General features: G+C 50.8%; 1 protein-coding gene across 1 annotated transcript; it reads right to left on the bottom strand.

Moving 5' to 3' along the window:
- Positions 1–1,483: 1,483 nt before the first annotated feature.
- Positions 1,484–16,581, bottom strand: LOC136400513 (uncharacterized). Its single transcript, XM_066377323.1, has 3 exons — positions 16,169–16,581; positions 3,132–5,633; positions 1,484–2,753 (listed from the first exon to the last, which is right to left on the bottom strand). The coding sequence occupies exons 2-3, from the start codon at positions 3,172–3,174 to the stop codon at positions 1,966–1,968; spliced, it is 831 nt and encodes a 276-aa protein (XP_066233420.1). The 5' UTR covers positions 3,175–5,633; positions 16,169–16,581; the 3' UTR covers positions 1,484–1,965.
- Between the last annotated feature and the right edge of the window lie 4,883 nt (positions 16,582–21,464).

Below are 21,464 nucleotides of genomic sequence, written 5' to 3' on the forward strand. Positions count from 1 at the left end.
ATGAATTAAGTGAAGGCCGAAAGGTGCTCTGTGCACAGCCACTGCCTCCTACCCATTCACAAGTCACAATCTATTCTTTCTAACATGATTAAGAAGAAATTCTCCTACAAACTTAACCCTTTACGAGGGATATCATAGCCAGCCTCTTATGTTTATGAGCCCAGATCAAGGGGCTTACAGGCTTTTCTGTGGAACTCACACCCTCTGTCTCATTTCCAAAGAAATTACTACGAATCTACAGGGAAAGCACGGTACTATTATCCCTGTGCCATAAATAATAGCACACACCCAGAAAAGGGGGGATATAAGGCCAGATTAATTCAAAAAGTCAAAGGGGGAAGTATCGTTGTGCCTTTCCTTTGCGGTGACTTTGTCAATCAGCAGTTTTTGATCTTCTTCTGCTGTGACCTTGTCAGCCAGCAGTTGTGGGTCTTCTCCTGCTGTGACCTTGTCAGCCAGCAGTTGTTGATCGGCTCCCGACACTACGGTACACAGCCCAGCTGTCTGTGCAGATGTGCACACATCCAGTTTCTCTCACCAGGACCAGCCAGACTGCTCGGAGCTCGGCCCCCTGACTGGACTGTCCTGTGGCTGTCGCAAACCAAACGGTCTCCGTCCGTGTGGGCAGCTGCCCTCTGGAGGAGTCATCCCTGTACCACGCTTCCTGGCCTTCCTGGCAGGGGAGGTGGTTTCCCCTCTTGGTTTCGGACTCTCCTGCACTTCACCTAGGGCCGGTTCTATCTCCCATTTCTCTGTTACAAACTGTATCGGTCCCAGCAAGAAGTGCAGCTCCTGTGTCAGGGGGCTAGACGAGAACTGGGCCCATTGCTCAAGATACGCACCCCACTTGGTCAAGGTGGGAGTCCGCACTACCCCACTTCCAGGAGTCCGCACTACCCCACTTCCAGGGCGTGTAGCCCAAGCACAGAGCCAGCCTTCGACCGGACCTGTGGCCTGCACTGTGACCGGGCTGTGGCCCTGTGTGATACTTTCACAAGCCAGCAAGGCGGCATATGTGACTGCCAACTGCTTCTCTTTTTTTGGTAAAAAAAAAATTTTTCTCAATCTAGTGAGAGGACCGGAGGCAGAGAAAGACTCCCACATGCACCCGACCGGGACCCACCCGGCAAGCCCACCAGGGGGCGATGCTCTGCCCATCTGGGGCCCTTGCTCCGTTGCAACCGGAGCCACTTTTTAGCGCCTGAGGCGGAGGCCACTGAGCCATCCTTGGCACCTGGGGCCAACTCGCCCTAATCCAGCCATGGCTGTAGGAGGAGAAGAGGAGAGAGAGAGAAGCAAGAGGGGGAGGCTTCTTCCGTGTGCCCTGACTGGGAACCGAACCCAGGGCATCCACACACCGGGCTGATGCTCTGCCACTGAGCCAACTGCGTCTCAGTGAGGGAATACCCTACAGTGGTTCTCCTCCACACCTGGGACCAAAAGCCAATGGGTGTCTTCCGACCTCCCTGCTTTTGCCAAAGACCCCAGCCAAATCCTGTCTCCTCTACTTAGACCGTCAGGAGGGACGGCAGGGCCGGGTCTACCACCCGTAATGTCTGCCCTTGTGCCACCGCCCGCTTGATGGCACTGAAGGCATGCTCTGCCTCGGGGGTCCAGTCCCAGGTCTCACCCGTCAGGGTCAATCAGTACAACGGTTTGGCCAACCAGGCCAAGTGAGGTATGAAGTTTCGCCAGAACCCTAACAGACCTATATACGTCTGCAACTGTTTTACAGTTTCCAGTCAGGGGTATGCTTGAATTTTGTCAATCACCGCCTCAGGCATTAACCTTTGTCTTACCCGACCAGAAAACACCGAAAACTTGACAGAGTAACCAGGTCCCTGGACTTTGTCCTCGTTGATGGCCCACCCCTAGGCCGTGAGGGCCTCTCGAAGGCCATGGGCTGCCACTTCCAGATCTGAAAGAGAATCAGTTTAGCATCATGTCATCAATGTAATGGAACAATCACACTGTCTCAGGGTGGTTCCACGTGGCCAAACCTTGGGCCACCAGGCCCTGACACAGAGTAGGGCTATGCAAATAGCCCTGTGGCAATACTTGAAATGTCCACTGCCGGCCCTCCCACGTGAAGGCAAACTGCTCTTGACGAGCAGCATCAATGTCAATAGAAAAGAAAGCATTGGCCAAGTCCACTACATAGCGGTATCGGCCCAGTTCCACTGACAGCCGATCCATCAGCTCAGTAATGTCTGGGACAGCGGCGAGCAGAGGTGGGGTGACCCTGTCCAGCTCTCGGTAGCCCACCATCATACACCAGGAACTGTCAGGCTTCCGGACAGGCCACACAGGAGAGTTGTGTGGGTTGTGTGTCAGACAAACGACCCCAGCTTCTTCCTCTAGCTTCAAAATGGCCCGGCCGATGTCCTCAGGTGCCCCGAGCAGGCAGTTCTCTTCCACCAACACGACTCCTGTCACCTGAGGGAGGCACAAGGAGCCCACAGTGAGGTTCCTCAGGCTTCGGTCGTCCGCTGACCAGTCAGCTCCCGGTTTGTGACTGAAGCAGGGCATGTAGTTCTTTTTCAATGTCAGCTTACAAGGGTTGGTGGAGTCTGTCTGTGCTGTCCACGAGGGTGTTTCCATAGGGGCCGCAGGCTTCAGCCGGCTGTGGTGAATCCAGGTGGGTGTGCCTTCTACCTTGGCAGCCGTAGGCATGGTCAGGATTACCGTGCAGGGTCCTTTCCACTTGGACCGGAGGGGAGCTGGATTCCAGACCTTGACCCACACTTGGTCTCCTGGGGAAAAAGGATAGACAGGGACAAACAGACTTATCAGAGCCCTTTCTAACACCCAGTTGGAAATGGCAGTGGCCACTCTGCCTAGAGCCTCTAACTGCCAGTATAGCTCTGTCTCTCCCATCTCCTGGGGAGTCCCTGGCAAGCTACCTAATATTGGGGGAGGCCCACTGTGTAACAAATACCTCATAAGGCGAGCATCCAGTGTTTTTAGATGGGACACACCGGATTTTAGTATTAAAGGTAAGGCTTGCACCCAGGAACTCTCTGACCTGTCTCCTAGTGGTGGGGACTGGGATGTTTCAAATAACTTACTTCCGCTCCACCCCTAGCCTCCTCTCCCCCTGCTGGAGAATGAATCCCAAGAACTTTACTCACCTCTGACAGATCTGGTCCTTTTTCTTGGAGGCCTTATATCCATTTTTTTCTAGATGACGTAAGAACTCGTCAGTTCCTCGGGCGCACCCTTGGAGAGTCTCCTGGCCCAGCAACAAGTCATCTACATATTGAAGCAGGACGCATCCAACATCCTGTGCTGGAAACCGCTGAAGGCCGTGAGCAAGGGCCTCCCCAAAGATGGTGGGGGAGTTCTTGAACCCTTGTGGAAGTCAGGTCCAGGTGTGCTGCACCTTTGCTCCTGTAGACGGGTCTTCCCACTGGAAGGCAAACAGCTCACGGCTCTCAGGAGCCAGTCTTACACTGAAGAAGGCATCTTTTAAATCCAAGCAAGTGAACCAGGAGGCTTGAGCAGGGAGGAGGCTTAGGAGGGGGCTAGAGGTTTGATACTGTCAGGTGCAGGGGTACTGCTGCCCGGTTTACTGCTCTCAGATCTTGTACCGGGCAAGTACTCTTTGGTGCCTGGTTTCCCGACAGTGGGCAGGGGAGTGTTCCAGGGCGACTGGCACAGGATGATAATGCCGTGCTCCTTGAGCCTCTGCCAATGGACCTGGATTCCTTCCAAGGCCTCTCGAAGAACCCGGTACTGTCCTGGCTGACAAGCAGGGCCCCAGGCTTTACCTCTATTCGCACCACCAGCACTTGGTTAATCGCCAGCCCGGGAGGATTGTCTTCAGCTCAGACTCCGGGCCATTTCTGCATCAGCTTCCATCTGGGTGTCTTTCCGGGTTCAGTAGCGAAAATCCTCCATTCCTCCTCTCTGGGAATGGTTAGGGTTAGAACAAGCCTAGGCTTTGGCACCTGCAAATCTAGCCTGCCGTTGCCAGCAGAACATAGAGTAGCCCTTAGTTTGCTCAGCAGATCGCATCCCAGCAGAGACAGTGGGCAGTCAGGCAATATACAGGAACTGGTGCGCTACTTCATGACCTCCTAGGGTGCACTTGCAGGCAGGCAGAACGCCTGTTCGCACTGTGCTCCGGTGGCCCCTATGATGTCCACTCTACCGGAGGACAGCGGCGCCACCAGCCGAGTCACCACCGAGTGAGTACTGAGCCCCCGTACCAATTAGGAAGTCTATCTGTTGGCCCCCTGCCGTCATGCGGTCCATGGACTCATGGGGGGGCGGGGGGAGGGGGGGGGGGACTCCTGAGTGCAGTTGACCTCAGTCAAACAGGGAATCTCCAGCTACGCTGAACAGTGTCCCTTCCTCCTTGGGGGTGGCCGGCAAGGGTGCCTCCCTCTGGTTCCGGTTGGGACACTCATTCTTCCAATGACCGGTTTCCCGACAGCACAGTGATCACGTCACAAGGGGGGCCCGCCTGAATGCCTTTTCTTCCCCTCACCTGCCTTCCTCTCGTGTTGGAACAGGGTGGGATTCCCGCTGCCCTTCTGGCAGAGGGCAGCTGCTACGACATCCATTCGGCGATCCTCCTCCCTTCTGCTTTCCACCTGCCTGTTAACGTAACCTCATTGGCCACTGCTAGAAGCTGGGAGGTATTCATTCCTGCAAAGCCTTCCAGCTTCTGGAGCTTCCTTCTTATGTCTCCTCTACTCCGGCTGACAAAAGCCATATTAACCGCCCTCTGGTTTTCTGGCCTTTCTGGATCAAAAGGAGTAAACATCCTGAGGGCCTCGCATAACCTCTCATAAAAATCACCCGGGCTCTCATCTTCCCTTTGCAAAGTCACGGCCACTTTGTTCATGTTCGTGGCCCTCTGGCCTCCCTTTCGTAGGCCTTGAAGGGCCTCCTTGTATCTCTCGAGCCGTCTAGGCCCTCTTCCTCGTCTGGGCCCCACTTGGGATCTTCTGGCAACTGGGCCTGTGCATACTCCCGGGGGTTCTGATGTTCCTCAGGGGCATTTTCCTCTGCCACTTAGTAGCTGCCTGGATTACTCGGCGCCTCTTCTCTGTGCTGAACAGAGCGAGGAGTAATTGTTGGCAATCCGCCCACCTAGGATTGTGCGTTTGGAATATGGATTCCATGAGATCTATCAAGGCCTCAGGCTTTTCTGTATAAGAGGGAATATGGAACCTCTAACTGAAGAGATTGGTGGTGGTCAGAGGTTGGCACCCAGTGCCTGCCATTCCACCAAGCGCCCCTGTCTATTGCTGTGTTTCTTACTTCTCTCAGAAAATTCTGCATACCGAACACCAGACTTCGAGCACAACCTCCCAGCCTGGGGAGGTGATCTTGGGCCTGGCTCTGGCAGGGCAGTGGGGGCTGTGTCCGACTCAGGCAAGCCCGTACTGGAGCTCGATGGGCCTGGCGACAAAGGGCCCTAGTCTGTGGCAGTCTCTAGGTTGGACGAGGGGCCTGGTATGGAAGGGTAAAGCCTTGCCGGTACATCGGGATGGGGCGCCAAGGTTTCTGCTACTTCTTCTGGTTCACTAGAGACTGAGATTTTTGGTGCGGCGGCAGCAGCTGCTTCTTGGGTTGGGTGGAACACTTCCCTCTCTTTGCTGCTAGTACGGTGGATGTATGACCTTGGAGCCAAGTGGGAGGGTGCAAAACTAGTGTAAGCCAAGTGTCTATGTAGGGAAACTGATCAGGGTGGCCTGAATCTCCAGTGACCACTTGCCACACTTCCTGCACAATATCCTTATCCAAGCTCCCTTCCGCTGGCCACTCGAGCCCGAAAGTGGGCCATTCCAGTTCACACAAGGTTCTCAATTTCCCTGGGGACATGGTGACTCCATAATCTCCCGAGAACCCTTTCTTAAAGTTCTTGATCATGGTAGCCAGGGGAGTGGGTTTTCCCTGTGAACCTCCCATACCTCCCACCACAGACAACGTTCACACCGCAGGGAGGGGGGAACACACACATTACTCGCTTCCTCCCTGTGGAGGGATTCTGAACCCCCTCTGATCTCTGTCTCGTTCACTCCAACATTCACTCACACAGCCCCTGCCTCCGAGACGCAGTCGCGCTGGCCTTGGGGACTCCGCACCCAGGCAGCGTGGTGGTGAGCTGGTGGCGAGCGCACAACCCCCGAAAGCCCACCCCGTTGCTGGGGCAGCTCTCCGCCTCTTATCCCCCCACCCCCCCTACACACACACACATACACACACACACACACACACACACACACACGGCTAGGGCAGCTCCCCACCTCTTATCCCCCCACCCCCCCTACACACACACACACACACACACACACACACACACACACACACGGCTAGGGCAGCTCCCCACCTCTTATCCCCCCACCCCCCTACACACACACACACCGCTAGGGCAGCTCCCCACCTCTTATCCCCCTGTAAGGATTAAGAGAAGATTAGAAAATAAGCAAGTCACTAATGGAATAGGGAACTTAAGGGTTACAGGCAGGTCCTGCTCCTGTTCTGTTAGGAGTAACATGCCCAAGGTCGTTTAAGAAGCAGAGACAGATAGGGACTTTGGGAAGCTGAGAGAGAAGAAAAAAAGAAAGGAAAAAGAGACAAACGTTTGCATTCTATTGGTTAAAAGACCCTATCAGAAGTTTAGGTTTGGAATTCGCCAATGAGCTAGACCCCAGCCCCTGTTGCTATGCTATGTGCAACCCCCTTAGTAAATAGGTTATTGCCACATCTGCTTCTGTATTAGGCTTGCTTGCTTAGCTTATAAAAAGATTTAGCTGTGATCGCTAGGTGCAATTCCTATTTGTAGCTCCTTGTGAGCACGGTGTCTCTGGACACCTTGGGAATTTGCCCCTGCGCAGGTAAAACTGGCCAATAAAGTTACATCTATACTCCTGAAAGTCTCCAACGTTTGTTCTTTACCCGGTGGATGCTACATCTATGGGGGCTCGCCCGGGATTTCCCTTGGTGGAGTTTTTTGGTCGGAGACCAGAGGGACAGGTCGAGTTGAGTAAGTGCTCTTTGAGGATCCTCATTTGGTTTTGTTTTTGAGCTCCGGAGCATATAAACCTAAGGTAGTAGGTGGGACACCACTGGTAACCTACCCAGGGCTTTCAGAACGGGACGCCGTTTTCTGAAAGGAATTGTTAACTCTAGGAGTTAACTCTAGAAGTGACCGGTCACATTAGGAATTTCTGCGCCGCGCTGCACTGCGTTTTGTCTGTGTGTGAATGCCTAAATTGAATGTGAGACAATCTTTTACTCTAGCCTTTTTTTGCTTATTGGTTGGGATATTTTGATAATTATTTTGTTAATTCTTGAAGGTTTAGAAGCAGACAAAGCGGAATAAAGAAAAATAAAACAACAAAAGTCTGTACCCAGTTCTCCACTTGAGTGCCTACTAAACAACTTTTCTGATTTTCAGAAAAGAGCCCAGGGGTACAGAGGGCCACCTCTGGACCGAGAGACCCTCCGGACCTTGAGTCAGTTAGAATGGCCCGCCTTCAACGTAGGGTGGCCCACTGAGGGAACTTTTGATCTTCCTATTATGTTTGCTGTCCGAGCTATTATCTACCAGGTGCCCCATCCAGACCAATATTTGTATATAAATGTGTGGGTTAATATTGCCACAAATAAGCCAGGGTATATCAGAAAGTACATAAAGAATGGCAAGAAAGAGAGAAGGGCAATATGTGTTACTGCAAGTAACCAGAGGGCAGGGAAAGGCAGTAGGGAGGAAAAGGAGAAAACCAATTTCTTGGTACAGTCCACTGTACCGTCATCTAGAATTTACCCTGTCTTGCCTGAACCACTGGAGAATCCCTTAGACCAGGGGTCTCAAACTTGCGGCCCGCCCACCAATTTTGTGCGGCCGCAGACTGGCCCGCAGACTAATCCATGAAGTTTGATTAGTCTGCGGGCCACACAAAATTGGTGGGCGGGCCGCATGCAGCCCATGGGCCGCAAGTTTGAGACCCCTGCCTTAGACCCAGTAAATTTCCCTCCTCCCTATCGGCGGCAGGGAGGACCTGATTCCACGCAGCAGGACGTAAGTGGATTTTTGAGTCCACCACACACCCGAGGAGGGGCGATATATTCGCCTTCTCCTTCGGTAGGAAATGCCGCCATCTTGCCTTTGTCTCCTGCAGGAGGCACTGCCATCTTGCCTCTTTCTGCAGGAGGCACCGCCATCTTGCCTCCTTCTGCAGGAGGTGCCAAGGGAAGTGCGGCCATTTTACCACTCCGGGAAGTGCCACCGGCACCAGATGCTGGTCCACGAGTGCCCCCTCGCTTCATCTATGTGCCTTTTTCCACCAGTAATTTGTACAATTGGAAGTGGGAAAATCCTCCTTTTTCTGAGAAACTGCAGGGACTAATATCCTTGCTTGAGACAGTTTTTAGGACCCACCAGCCAACGTGGAATGACTGCCAACAGGTCTTACAAACTCTTTTTACTACAAAAAAAATAAAATAATAAAAAAAAGCAATAAAAGCAGTTTTAGAGGACGGGGGAACAGATAGGGAAGCCGAGAATGTCCTTCCCAAGCAGCCCCCGGCCTGGGACCCAAATACCTCAGGGGGAAGGAAAGCACTCTTCCAGTATCGCCGGGCTCTGTTGCGGGGTTTAAAAGCAACAGCCAGGAGACCCACTAATTTCAGTAAGGTAAGTGAAATTATCCAGGGAAGGGAAAAATCCCCCGTCGCATTTTTAGAGCGGCTAATGAAGGCCTACCGGGTTTATACCCCTATAAATCCAGAAGCTGAGAAGAATCGCAGGTTAGTAAATATAGCTTTTGTAACGCAAGCTACATCAGACATTAGAAAAAAGCTTCAAAAATTAAAAAAATTTAAAGGAAAAAATAAAAATAAGCTAATTAAAATAACTCAAAAAATATATATAAATAAAAATAACTCAGAACTAAGGAAAGCAGCTGTCAAAATCCTCATTGCAGCTCATAAGTCAAAAAAAAAGAAAAAAAGCAGCAAAAAGGCAAAAAGAAAGGTCAATCACGGAAGCAAATAGGCAAGGACCAGTGTGCCTATTGCAAGGAAAAAGGACACTGAAGGAGAGATTGCCCAAAATTACGGGTTAACAGTCAGAAGCTAAAGCAAGATCCAGAGGTCTTGCTCCAAACCTTGGACTGACGGGGCCAGGGCTCCATTTCTGTCGGCTCCCAGGAGCCCATGGTCACCCTAACAGTCAAAGGAAAGCCAATAGACTTCCTGGTTGACACAGGAACCACCTATTCAGTTTTAAAGAAGCCACAAAGACACATACAAAAAAAAAATACAAAAATAATAGGAATAACGGGAAAAGCAGTAGCTTATCCACGGACCACCGCCAGAATCACAAATTTAGGTAAAGGCACTATTATTCACTCATTTCTAGTCATTCCAGATTGTCCTTATCCTCTCATGGGCCGAAATCTCTTGCAAAAACTTCAAGCAACAATAACCTTTAAGCAAAAGGACAGCAGTTCCCAGGAGGGGAAGGAAAAAGTCAGTCTCGAGGTAACGGTGCCCATATCTGAAGAATACTTGATGGCAGTCCTACAGGAAGGTAAGGACAAGGTCATCAGGGTCCCAGAGGAAATACGGGAAAAGGTGCCAGGGGTGTGGGCAGAAACCAACCCACCAGGCTTAGCCGCTCATCAGCCACCTGTCATAGTGCAGTTGCTGAGCACTGCTAGCCCCGTGCGGGTAAGGCAATATCCCATACCAGCACGAGCTAAGCAGGGCATAGCGCAGCATCTGAAGCACTTACTAGCGGCGGGTATCCTCCAGGAATGCCAGTCAGCCTGGAACACACCTTTGCTCCCAGTCCAGAAGCCTGGGACCCAGGACTATCGTCCGATGCAAGATCTGCGAGAAGTAAACGCCCGGGTAAAGACTATTCACCCAACGGTGCCAAATCCCTACACTTTGCTAAGTTCGTTACCCCCTACTTGTACATATTATTCAGTACTGGATTTGAAGAATGCTTTCTTTTGCATTCCATTGGCCCCCAAGAGCCAGGAAATATTTGCTTTTGAATGAAATAATCGGAAAATAGACTAGTGGGACAGTATACATGGACCAGGCTTCCTCAAGGGTTTAAGAATTCTCCCACTATCTTTAATGAAGCTTTGTGTAAGGACTTGCAGGGGTTTCGAGCTGCCCACCCTTTAACTGTGTTGCTCCAATATGTGGATAACCTCCTCATCACTGCAGCCGAAGAAGAGCAATATAAGACGGCCACCTTAAACCTACTCCAGAATCTCCAGTAAATAGGGTATCAAGTCTCTGCCAAGAAGGCCCAGATTGTCACCCAAACTGTAAGTTACTTGGGATATAACTTACAAGGGGGACAAAGGACATTATCCAGTCAAAGGATTCAAACTGTGTTGCAAATCCCAAAACCCACTAACAGAAGGCAAGTGCAAGAATTTCTGGAAGCAGTAAAATATTGCAGACTCTAGATATTAGGATTTGCAGAGCTGGCCAGGCCCCTCCACGAATTGACGCGGGGCAAAGAAGATCAGTTTATTTGGACAGACAAGGAAAGAAAGGCTTTCCAGGCACTGAAGGAGGCCCTAGTAGCTGCCCCAGCATTGGCCCTACCAGATATGGCCAAACCTTTCCAGTTGTACATTGCTGAGAAGGGAGGGATAGCCTTGGGAATCCTCAACCAAGAGCTTGGGCCATGGAAGAGGCCTGTAGCATACCCATCCAGGAAGCTAGACCCCATAGCATCTGGCTGGCCAACCTGTTTAAGGGCACTTGCTGCTACCTCAATCCTAGTTAAGGAGGCCAACAAACTAGAACAAGTGCTGCATGCCCCACCGGATAGGTGGCTCTCCAATACTCAATTGACACAATACCAAGCACAGTTATTGAATCCCCCAGCAGTGCACTTCTTGAAGACGGCAGTCTTAAATCCTGCCACTTTGCTACCGTTGCCAGACCCATCAGTGGTCCATGACTGCAGACAGATATTGGACACTGTCACAGGGGCCAGACCGGACCTCAGGGACCAGGCCTATGAGAAGGCAAACCTCACGCTGTTCACTGATGGAAGCAGTTATGTCCAAAATGGACAAAGATATGCAGGAGCAGCTGTAACTACCCAGTACAGTGTCTTATGGCAGAAAGCATTACCAAAAGGTACTTCTGCACAGCGAGCAGAGCTAATTGGACTTACACAGGCCCTCCAGATAGCTGAGGGCAAAGTGGCCAACATTTACACGGACAGCAGGTATGCCTTTGCCACTGCTCACATTCATGGTGCCATTTACAAAGAACGAGACTTGCTAACGACAGGGGGAAAAAAAATTAAAAATAAAACTAAGATTTTAGCCCTGCTCGATGCCCTTTGGCTTCCCTCTAAAGTAACCATAATTCATTGCAAAAGACATCAAAAGGGGGACTCTCCAATTATTAAAAAAAAACCATTTTGCTGCCATCGTTGCCAGAGAAGCTGCAAAAGAAGGAATTGCAAACATTCTACCGCTTTTACCTCAACCCGTGCTGCCTCCCAACCCTAAATATACTCCTGAGGAAGAGCAAAAGGAAAAGCAATTAGGGAATAAAAAAAATAAGCAGGGGTAAATAGAACTACCTAACACTAGACTCTACCTACCCCAGGGAATTATAGAAAAAATTACAAAGGAAGTCCATGCAAATTCCCACCTAGGGCAAAATAAAATAAAACAACTAATTAAAAAATACTACAAGGAACCCCAGTTTAGGAATATCATGCAATCCATAGTTTCTAGATGTAAGGCTTGTGCTAAGGTCAATACTATAAACAAGAAGCTCCCCCCTTTAGTTAAATATAAAAAAAAAGTACCCAAAAAAATTATAGGAAATAAATTTCACAAAAATAACTCCAGGAAAGGCAGGATATAAGTATCTACTAGTGTTAATAGATACTTTTACAGGATGAATGGAAGCCTTTCCCACCAAAGGTAAAACTGCTTCCACAGTTTGCAAAATCCTACTAAAAAAAAATCATCCCTAGCCCTGGCCGGTTGGCTCAGCGGTAGAGCGTCGGCCTAGCGTGCGGAGGACCCGGGTTCAATTCCCGGCCAGGGCACACAGGAGAAGCGCCCATTTGCTTCTCCACCCCTCCGCCGCGCTTTCCTCTCTGTCTCTCTCTTCCCCTCCCGCTGCCAAGGCTCCATTGGAGCAAAGATGGCCCGGGCGCTGGGCATGGCTCTGTGGCCTCTGCCTCAGGCGCTAGAGTGGCTCTGGTCGCAACATGGCGACGCCCAGGATGGGCAGAGCACCGCCCCCTGGTGGGCAGAGCGTTGCCCCTGGTGGGCAGAGCGTCGCCCCTGGTGGGCGAGCCAGGTGGATCCCGGTCGGGCGCATGCGGGAGTCTGTCTGACTGTCTCTCCCTGTTTCCAGCTTCAGAAAAATGAAAAAAAAAAAAAATCATCCCTAAATATGGAATTCCTATAGCCATAGAATCTGACAATAAACCAGCTTTCATCTCTAAAATTTCCCAGGAATTAGCTAAGAGGCTAGAAATTAATTGGAAATAACATTATATTTACAGGCCTCAGAGTTCAGGACAAGTAAAACAAATGAATAGGACATTAAAAAAACCTCTAAATTAAAAAAAAAAAAAAACGGCGAAAACTGGGTAGAGTTACTCCCTTTTGCCCTATTCCGGGTTAGGTGTACACCTAACACTAATAAATAAACCCCCTATAAGCTTATATTTGGACAACCCGTTCCACTGGTACCCCAGCTCACCAGAAAGGAAATAAAAATGTCTAATCATACTTTCCTCAAGTCCTACAGGCATTGCAGCAGATTCGGAGAGAAATAAGGAAGCTGCGGGAACAGAGAGCTACAGCATTAGAAGACAACACCCAGAGGTTGTCGCCACCGGACCCTGGACAGTGAGTTTGGGTTCTCAACCACCGTCGAGGGAACTTAAGAGGCGCGGTGGCAAGGATCATTCCAGGTGTTGCTCAGTACCCCTTCTGCAGTCCGGATAGCAGAAAAGCCCTATTGGATCCATCTCTCCCACGTGAAATCAGCCCAACCACCTAACGAAGGATCCCGGAAATGGCAAGTCAAACAGACCCCTGGAGAGCCTCTAAAGCTCACCTTCTCCTCCACTTAGGACTGATGACTTTTTATTATTTACCCAGCAAGGGACTAATGCAGGAATAGATTTTAATCAGGACAGCAAATGGCGCAATTATAGCACAGAATAACACCTGGGATAGTAGCACCTCCATAACACTCCAAGCTGATTTATCAAAAAAAATTTTTTTTTAATTCTGTAATTCACCAGCAGCTTGGAGACATTCTGATTCAGCCAGGAGCCCGCTCTTAGATAACTGGCCTAGCTCATACACTGCAGGTAGTAAGTGTGCACCTCGTGTTAAAAATAGGTCTTTATGTTATACTCCACACTATGCCTGCCCTGAACCCCCTTCCGGACAGCGCCGAATTTGCGGGTCTCACTCAAATCATTTTTATAAAGCGTGGGGTTGTGAAACACTTGTCAGTAAATTTCAATAAAGTCCACCAAAACCAGACCCAGACATAAGTCTTTTCAATTAAGAACTAAATTAGGGGAAAGAAGGCCCAATAATGGTTAGAATAAAAACTGTGCTAAAAATAATTATAACCCTACTATCATTACTATTAAGAAGCCTAAAAACCCAAGTTAGAATTCAGGAAAAACCTGGGGGCTAAAATTATATGTAACTAAACATAATCCTGGTACCTTTTTCACCATTAGAAAGCTTCCTACAAAGAACAGACCTTTCCTAATAGGAGTAGGGAACGGACTGCTACCTAGGCCCCCTGTCAGCCTTCCAGCAGCATACACTCCGGCAGCACCAAAACTCCCAGACAGTAAGACAGGCCTAAACCAGAGCGGAGCTACCACGACTCCTACTGTAGACTCTTTCCCAATAGAGCCAGAGGAACAGGACCATAAATTACCTTTTTACACTCCCAGCCCATTACTAAAAAAGACCACACCACCAAGAGACGTATGCCCTAAATTTATTAAATAAAATATTCCCCTTCTTTAACAAAACACAGCCTGAAATTACAGAATCTTATTGGCTTTGCCTTAGTCCCAGACCCCTTTCTATGTAGAGCTTGGAGCCAACACCTTGAGGGAAGGGGAACTGGCTCCTACTACAGTAACCCTTACGAGGGACCGGAACCAGGATCAGATGAAAAATTATGTCTCAAAAAAATCTCTCACTTTAGCAGAGTTCCATGGAAAAGAAACCTGCTACCTCTTAGCAAATTTCACCTTAGGTAATTCCAATTACAGTGACTATTGCCTTAACCAAGAAACCCTACTCGCCACCCTAAAGGACCCAAAAATGACGAAGGCACCTAAAGAACTATGGTTTATATATACTCAAGACATCTTCAAGTGTATAGTCCCCACTCATCCTGAACTTTGTGTAAGTACTTACATTATTCCACAGATATATCTGTATAGAGGAAATCCTAAATTCCTTGTGGCTCCCCCAAGGCGGGAAAAACGAGCTCCACTTCTTATCCCTATCATAGCTACCATAGGAATTGTAGGGTCAGCAGCAGTAGGGACAGCATCCCTCATTCAAGGAGAACTTACCCTCAGACAACTATCCAAGACATTCTCCAAAAATATTACGCTTCTCTAAAACCAGGTAATATACCTCGAGAAGCAAATAGACTCCCTAGCCGAGGTAGCCCTTCAGAATAGGAGAGGACTAAACCTCCTCCTACTCTAGCAAGGAGGACTGTGTGCTGCCCTAAGAAAAGAATGCTATTTTTATGCTAACCACTCTAAAATAATTTAAAAAAATATATCAAAATACTTATAAACAAATTAGAAAATAAAAACTTAAAAAAAAATAACCCAAAATGGTATCCCTCTATATTCAGAACTTCCCCTTGGCTAACCACTCTTATATCTACAATTGCTGGGCCATTACTGATACTTTTGTTAGCTCTCACTATTAGGCCTGTAGTTATTAATAAACTCCTTACATTTATTTTTTAAAAAATCAAGACTATAAAAATAATAATTCTGTCTCAACCTACCTACACCATCCTTCCTTCTGATGAAGAATCAAGGGTTTAATTTATGCCCTAATAGGAGTAGGGAATGTAAGGACCAAGAGAAGATCAGAAAATAAGCAAGGCACTAATGGAACAGGGAACTTAAGGGTTACAGGTAGGTCCTGCCCTTGTTCTGTTAGGAGTAACATGCCCAACCAAGGTCGTTCAAGAAGCAGAGACAGATAGGGACTCTGGGAAGCTGAGAGAGAAGAAAAAAAAAAAGGAAAAAGAGACAAACGTTTGCATTCTATTGGTTAAAAGACCCTTATCAGAAGTTTAGGTTTGGAATTCGCCAATGAGCTAGACCCCAGCCCCTGTTGCTATGCTATGTGCAGCCCCCTTAGCAAATAGGTTACCGCCACATCTGCTTCTGTATTAGGCTTGCTTGCTTAGCTTATAAAAAGATTTAGCTGTGAGCGCTAGGTGCGATTCCCATCTGTAGCTCCTTGTGAGCACGGTGTCTCTGGACACCTCGGGAATTTGCCCCTGCGCAGGTAAAACTGGCCAATAAAGTTACATCTATACTCCTGAAAGTCTCCCACGTTTGTTCTTGACCCGGTGGATGCTACACCCCCACACCCCCTACACACACACACACACACACACACCCCCACTGGCAAGGGCATTTCTCGGCCTCTTATCCCCCCACCCCTCTACATACACACACACACACACACACACACACACACACACACACACGCAAGGGCATTTCTCCGCCTCTTATCCCCCCACCCCTCTACATACACAAACACACACACACACACACACAGAGGCTTTCCTCCCCTCCCTTCCCCTAGGAAGTCCGCCCCAGTCGGGGAAACCTCGGTTCGGTGGGTCCTGAGGACTTTTTGCCGGACAACCCCCAAGCCGGAACTCTGCCCCCACCCTTCCACTCTCGTGGGCTCCAGGAGCCGGGGGACATAGCTCTCCGCCTCCGCCCGAGTACTGTATCTTTCCTAGCGCCCCTGGGCTCCAGCCACCGCTGACCGGGTGGCCCCAGGCCGCCGCCCCACAACCCTAACCTATCCTGCGGAGGGTGATCGGCCTTCCCTTCTGCCTAAATGGGGCAGGACCTTTTAACGAGCTACCCTTATCCGGTTTGCCTTACCGTGACTCGGGCTCACACACACCCTCCCCCGTCCTCCCGTTCCTCTGTGCCTGATCCTTGCTGGGACCGCCGCCTTCCGACCTGCGACCTGCAGAGGCGTGCACGCCAAAAAATCCCCGGCACGGGCTCAGTGGGCTGCCTCTGCAGGGCGGTTCGGGGCTCCCAAACGGGGGTGCCCAAGGTCCGCCAATCGGGGGCGTCCTTCCTCCACGCTTCCCGGCCAATGCACCAGAAACGTTGTTGCAGGGACAAAAGAAGCGACTCCCGGAGGACAAAGGCGCTTAACGTTCTGGAAAAAAGAATTTACTAGCCGGCAAAGCAGCGTGTCCTAATAGGCACCAAGGGACTAGCTCCACGAAGTTGGCTCGAGTCTTATCTGTAGAGCTGTTGCTGGGAAGGTACGGGATGCCTGACTGCAGACCTACCTGTACTTACTTCCTGGGGGGGGGGGGGGGGGGCGTGAGTCGGAGGTTCTGACCATTTGTCCTTGACTATTCCCAGATCCCATTTTCTTTGCCTGCCTTGCAGGTTGCTTCAGGGAGCTGATAAATGCGCTGCAGGGCTGCGGTTTACTTTTAAACCGACTGTGTCCTTGGGCCCTTCCTCAACGGCTCGCCTGCCGCAAAATTGCAAGAGATAGCCACGCCACCTGGGCCACCGCCACCTGGCCCATCGCTTCTCGGTGGGCTACTGGGATATTTGGCTCCGATCGTTAGAGCTCTCCAATTTCCTCCAGCCGAAGACGGATCATGTCCCGGTCCTCCGGCGGCATCCAGCGCATTAGGTGCGCCGCTACCGGCTGCCTCAGGAGGTCGGGAGCAGGGTCTCATCTCCGCCTGCTCCACCTGGGGTTGCCCCTCTGCAGGGGCGGGTAGTTCCCCAGCACCGCTCACCTCCTGCTGCCTGCCTACCCTGCTCACTAGGCAAGCTCAGCTCTGGGAAGGGGTGATGCCGAGGGAAAAAGAATACACACGGAGCCATGGGGGAAAAGGCAAGGAAGAACAAAATCGCAGCGGGACTTGATTATTCAAGGCCTGTTCTTATACAGCGCAGTTTTCACACTGGAGTGTCCTGGAACCTGCTGAATCAGGTTATATAACGGGTCAACAGCGCATGCGCCCCCCCTCCCGGGGGTCACGTCCTCTCGTATAGCTACTGCGCAGGCGCCACGAGCCCTAGCTTCCACCCGACCTCAGGGGAAAAGTAGAAGCAGGTTAGTATCACTAACAGCTATTGGCAAGTGGGTTTTGAGTGCTATCAATCAGCCACCCGCCTCTCAAAAAGCAGAGCGTGCCCTCGCTCGCACACACCGTGCCCTGCTCCTCCGAAGGCCATGGGGATGGCCCTAAACAAGGGTTTTAGAACTGCCTCACCGCTGAGGCTCGCAGCAGCCGCCCAACCGCCAAAACCGGACACGGTGCATCCGTGCCGTTTCAGATTTACACCACATCCATGGCGGTGACCGTCTTGCGCTTGTTCTCCGTGTAGGTGACTGCGTCGCGGACGACGTTCTCCAGGAACACCTTCAACCCGCCACGGGTCTCCTCGGGAGACCCGAGATGCGTTTGACTCCTCTGCGCCGAGCAAGACGGCGGGCTTGGTAATACTCTGGATGTTATCTCTCAGGACTTTGCAACACCGCTTGGCGCCGCCCTTGCCTCTGCGGGACATGACGAGCACAACTCCGCACACAGGCCGCGCGCTGCCGCAGAACGGGTCTCTGCTCCTGATATACCAGAGCAGCGGACCAGGTTGGGAATCGCAAAGCAAAGCACCCGGGCAGCGACTGTCGAAATTGTCCCCGCCCCTCCGCAGTTTTTCACTCCCCCCCCCCCCCCCCCCGCGTGTTCGACCCCTTCTTCTCCTCGTGTCAGGGCGCCCTCTAGTGGATTCTACCTGCCACAGTCCCGGGAGAATTCAGATCCCGAACCCAAGCTTCCGGATTCCACGGCTGTGCTCCTTCCCTTCTCAGCATCTGTGTGCTCCCCGGACGCATTGGACTAAAGCGAAGAGGAAAGGTTGTCTGGGGAAGAAGACTCTGATCCCAACAAGAAAGGGCTCCGAGCCTCAGTTACTAAAAAGGGCAAACAAAGTAGTACCGATCATATGAATTGAACTGGCGGTGGGACGATCCCCATCTCCAGCGGGCACCTGGCCTGGGGAAGGCGGCGGGGGAGGGGGGGGGGGAATTGGAGGGGGCGTAGAGTTCTCCGTAATGCCCAGGTTTAGTCTCCGTTTTGTTGGTGTGCTCATTCACAGCTTGAGAGACCCAGCACCTCCCAATGTGATAGCATTTGGAGATAGGACCTCTAAAGAGGCGATTAAGTTAAAACGTGGTCATTAGGGTGGGCCCTAAGTCGATATGACTGGTGTCTTTTAAAGAAAAAGGGGATCGGGACACAGACAGCCCGGGTACAGCAGCCATCTGCAAGCCGTGGAGAGACTTCAGGAGAAACTAAACCAGCCGAAATCGTGATCTCCAACTTCCAGCCTCCAGAGCTGTGAGAAATTTATTGCCTGTTGTTTAAGCCTCCCAGTCTGCAATGCTCCATGCTCAGCAGTCCGAGCAAATACAAACAGGATCCGTTGATTTTGCCCAGAGCCTCATACCCTACCAGGCCCATGACGCACAGCGGGACCCTTGGAATCTGTACTCTGCGAGTTTTATGAGCAGAAGCAGCGGTGACTTGGGGTCGTACAGGGCCGGCACCTTCGCACCCGGCATCTCATCTGCTGAAATTTGTTTTCAGAGGTGCAGCCTGAAGCTCTCAGAGGGAGTGACATTCCAGCATGTCAGAGCTCTCTTTAGGTGACTGAGCAGACCCCTGAGGGTGTAGACTTTCATGTCAGGGCCCTTCCCAGGACCATACTCCCCCAAACTGATGCTAAATCAGATTTAAAGGCCAAGCTTACAATGCCAAACATATCCAAGACCTCCCTGTGGCCCTGAGGTTGGACGACAGCCTATTCGCGTCTGTCCTGGCTGAGACAGTTCGGGGGTCTCCTGGCTTAGTGGGAATGACCAGGTCCTGCCTTCACCGTTCTCCTCGCCTCTGTTCTTCCTGCCACAACAGGAGTGTTCACTGGCCAAACTCAAAGGCTGTGCGGTGCAGGAGGGGAATGGTGAGAGTGGACCCCTTAAGGGGGGGGGGGGGGCCTTGTCTGCGTCATTGGTCTTTCTTCCAAGGCTCTGTGTAGACACAGCCTCTGGGCCTCCATGGTGGAAGGCTTCTCTCCTCTGCTTGCCCAGAGCCCCCTTGCCCACACAGAGAGCATGGGAAACACCAGGCAGCGCGAACTGGGGAGTGTGCGCTCAACTTTGAGGAAGTGGGGTTTATGGGGTCCAATATCTCTCAACCAGCAGAGGATCGGGCCTGGGCAGGACACTCCCTTACTTGCCAGCAGCCTGTCATGGGGATCTTCCCCCACAGGAATGGGGCAACGCAATCTTACTGAATCAAACCGGGGTTCGGTTCGGCCCGGCCACTCCGTAACTGTCACCAAAAACACCACGACAGGTTGATCTTCTTAGTAGAAAGTTGGTTGCAAGCCAAGAAGCAAGAAACATGATAGGGTTGCAGGCGGGGGATATGACCTCTTCCCTTAAGTAGAAGAGAGGACATTTAAAAACTGGTCATTCCAGATCACCTCCTCCTGGACATCCGGATTGACTCACCCAGGTGTGGAAGGTTCCCTAGCTTATTTACAGTATAAAGCCAGTAGGTGCGGCCACCATCTCAGCCGCCTGGCCCATGCAGGTTCGCATTAGATTCAGACAGACGGTAATGAAACAATGGAGCCAAGAACTGGTGGGCCATCATCTTTATCCTAGCTTGCACCTGGCGGGCAAGTAAAAACACACACTAGGTTCCAAAACCCACTCATTCAGTGCTCACAAAGCTACTGACTTATCCGAGTTTTCCTAGGATCAAAAGTTTCTAGCTCACCAGACTCATTCACCTCTGTTCCCCATCTCCTTCTCTCTGCACAAACTCTGCACAAACTGGCCTCTCCCTCAGCTCTCCACCATCTTGGCTGCTTCTCCTGGCCTCCTCCACATGGCCTTTCTCTGCTCTCCTCTCTAATGCTAATCTCAGAAACCAAGAGAGAGCAAGCTCCTGGTATGCCCCACTTTATAGTGTAGAAATCCAAACCTTTAATCCAATATACAAACAAGGAAGTCTCTGATACAGTCAATTATCTGAGGCATAATGGGATTCCCCACATCAAAAAGGGTGGGAAAGGCTTAGTCCTAAAACCAAGCCCCAGGCTATAAGGATCTTGCCTGCCCACAACCTACCCCCAACACACATTAATATAATCATGCCCATTCCAAGCAAGAAGGGCAACTAATATAATCACATGGGTGACAGGCTTCCATGTAGGCAGCACCATCTTTAACAAAATGAGCATAATATATTTTATCTGCCCAACATACAGTTAATCTCCCCCCCAATGATTACCAGCCCCCACCCTCAAATCCCCTATTTAACCTTACCTATTAGAGAACCAGTTGCTGACCTCTACCTTAGGAGTCAGCCCAGCAGATGAACCCCTAATAAACTTTTCTTGCCTGAACTCAGGTGTCCTTTGGCTGACCTTACAGAGCATTCTAGGGAACATTCCCAAAGCAGTGTGCCTCCCCCAGGGGGAGGGTTGCGAGGCCTTATAGGACAGGGCTTGCTGTGGCCTCATAGCACTTTGAAGTAGGTTCCGGGGCAAGCACATGCAGTACACAAACAAGGCTACTGTTGGGCAAACCAATGTGTTTCAAGTGTGAAACGAGTTAGGTTTGCTCTCTTGTATTTTGCTTTGGCATGGGGCAGAGCCATATGTATGTAGTCTGTGGAAGGCTACTGTGCTTGCCCTCAGGGTGGCATATTGCCCACAGGGTGGCAGATTGCCTGCCTCCATGGGGAGGGGCCACTGTTTGCCAGTTTGCCTGAGAAGGGGTATTTCTGCCCAGCCTGTTTGGCTGGACAGTGCTGAGGGGCTTGGAAGCCCTGCTGAGGCTTGTGGGGGGTCTATGACTCCGGTAAAGCTGGAGAATGAGTCAGGGCTTGGGAAGGGAAGGGATCTTCCCTACCTGTTTGCTCTTCCGCCATTAGCAGACTTTAATAGAGGGAATGGCCCACCATTTTCTGGCTCCATAGTTCCTCTACACTACAGTCTGCCTGAATCCAAGGGCTGGCAGCCTCTTCAAGACTACCCTTGAGGTGGCTATGAGGATTCTACTTATAAGTGCAGAGACCAATGTGAACCTGCATGGCCTCAGCCCCAGGACCTACACTACATG

The sequence above is a fragment of the Saccopteryx leptura genome, chromosome 3 (assembly GCF_036850995.1).
Source record: "Saccopteryx leptura isolate mSacLep1 chromosome 3, mSacLep1_pri_phased_curated, whole genome shotgun sequence".
NCBI lineage: Eukaryota > Metazoa > Chordata > Mammalia > Chiroptera > Emballonuridae > Saccopteryx > Saccopteryx leptura.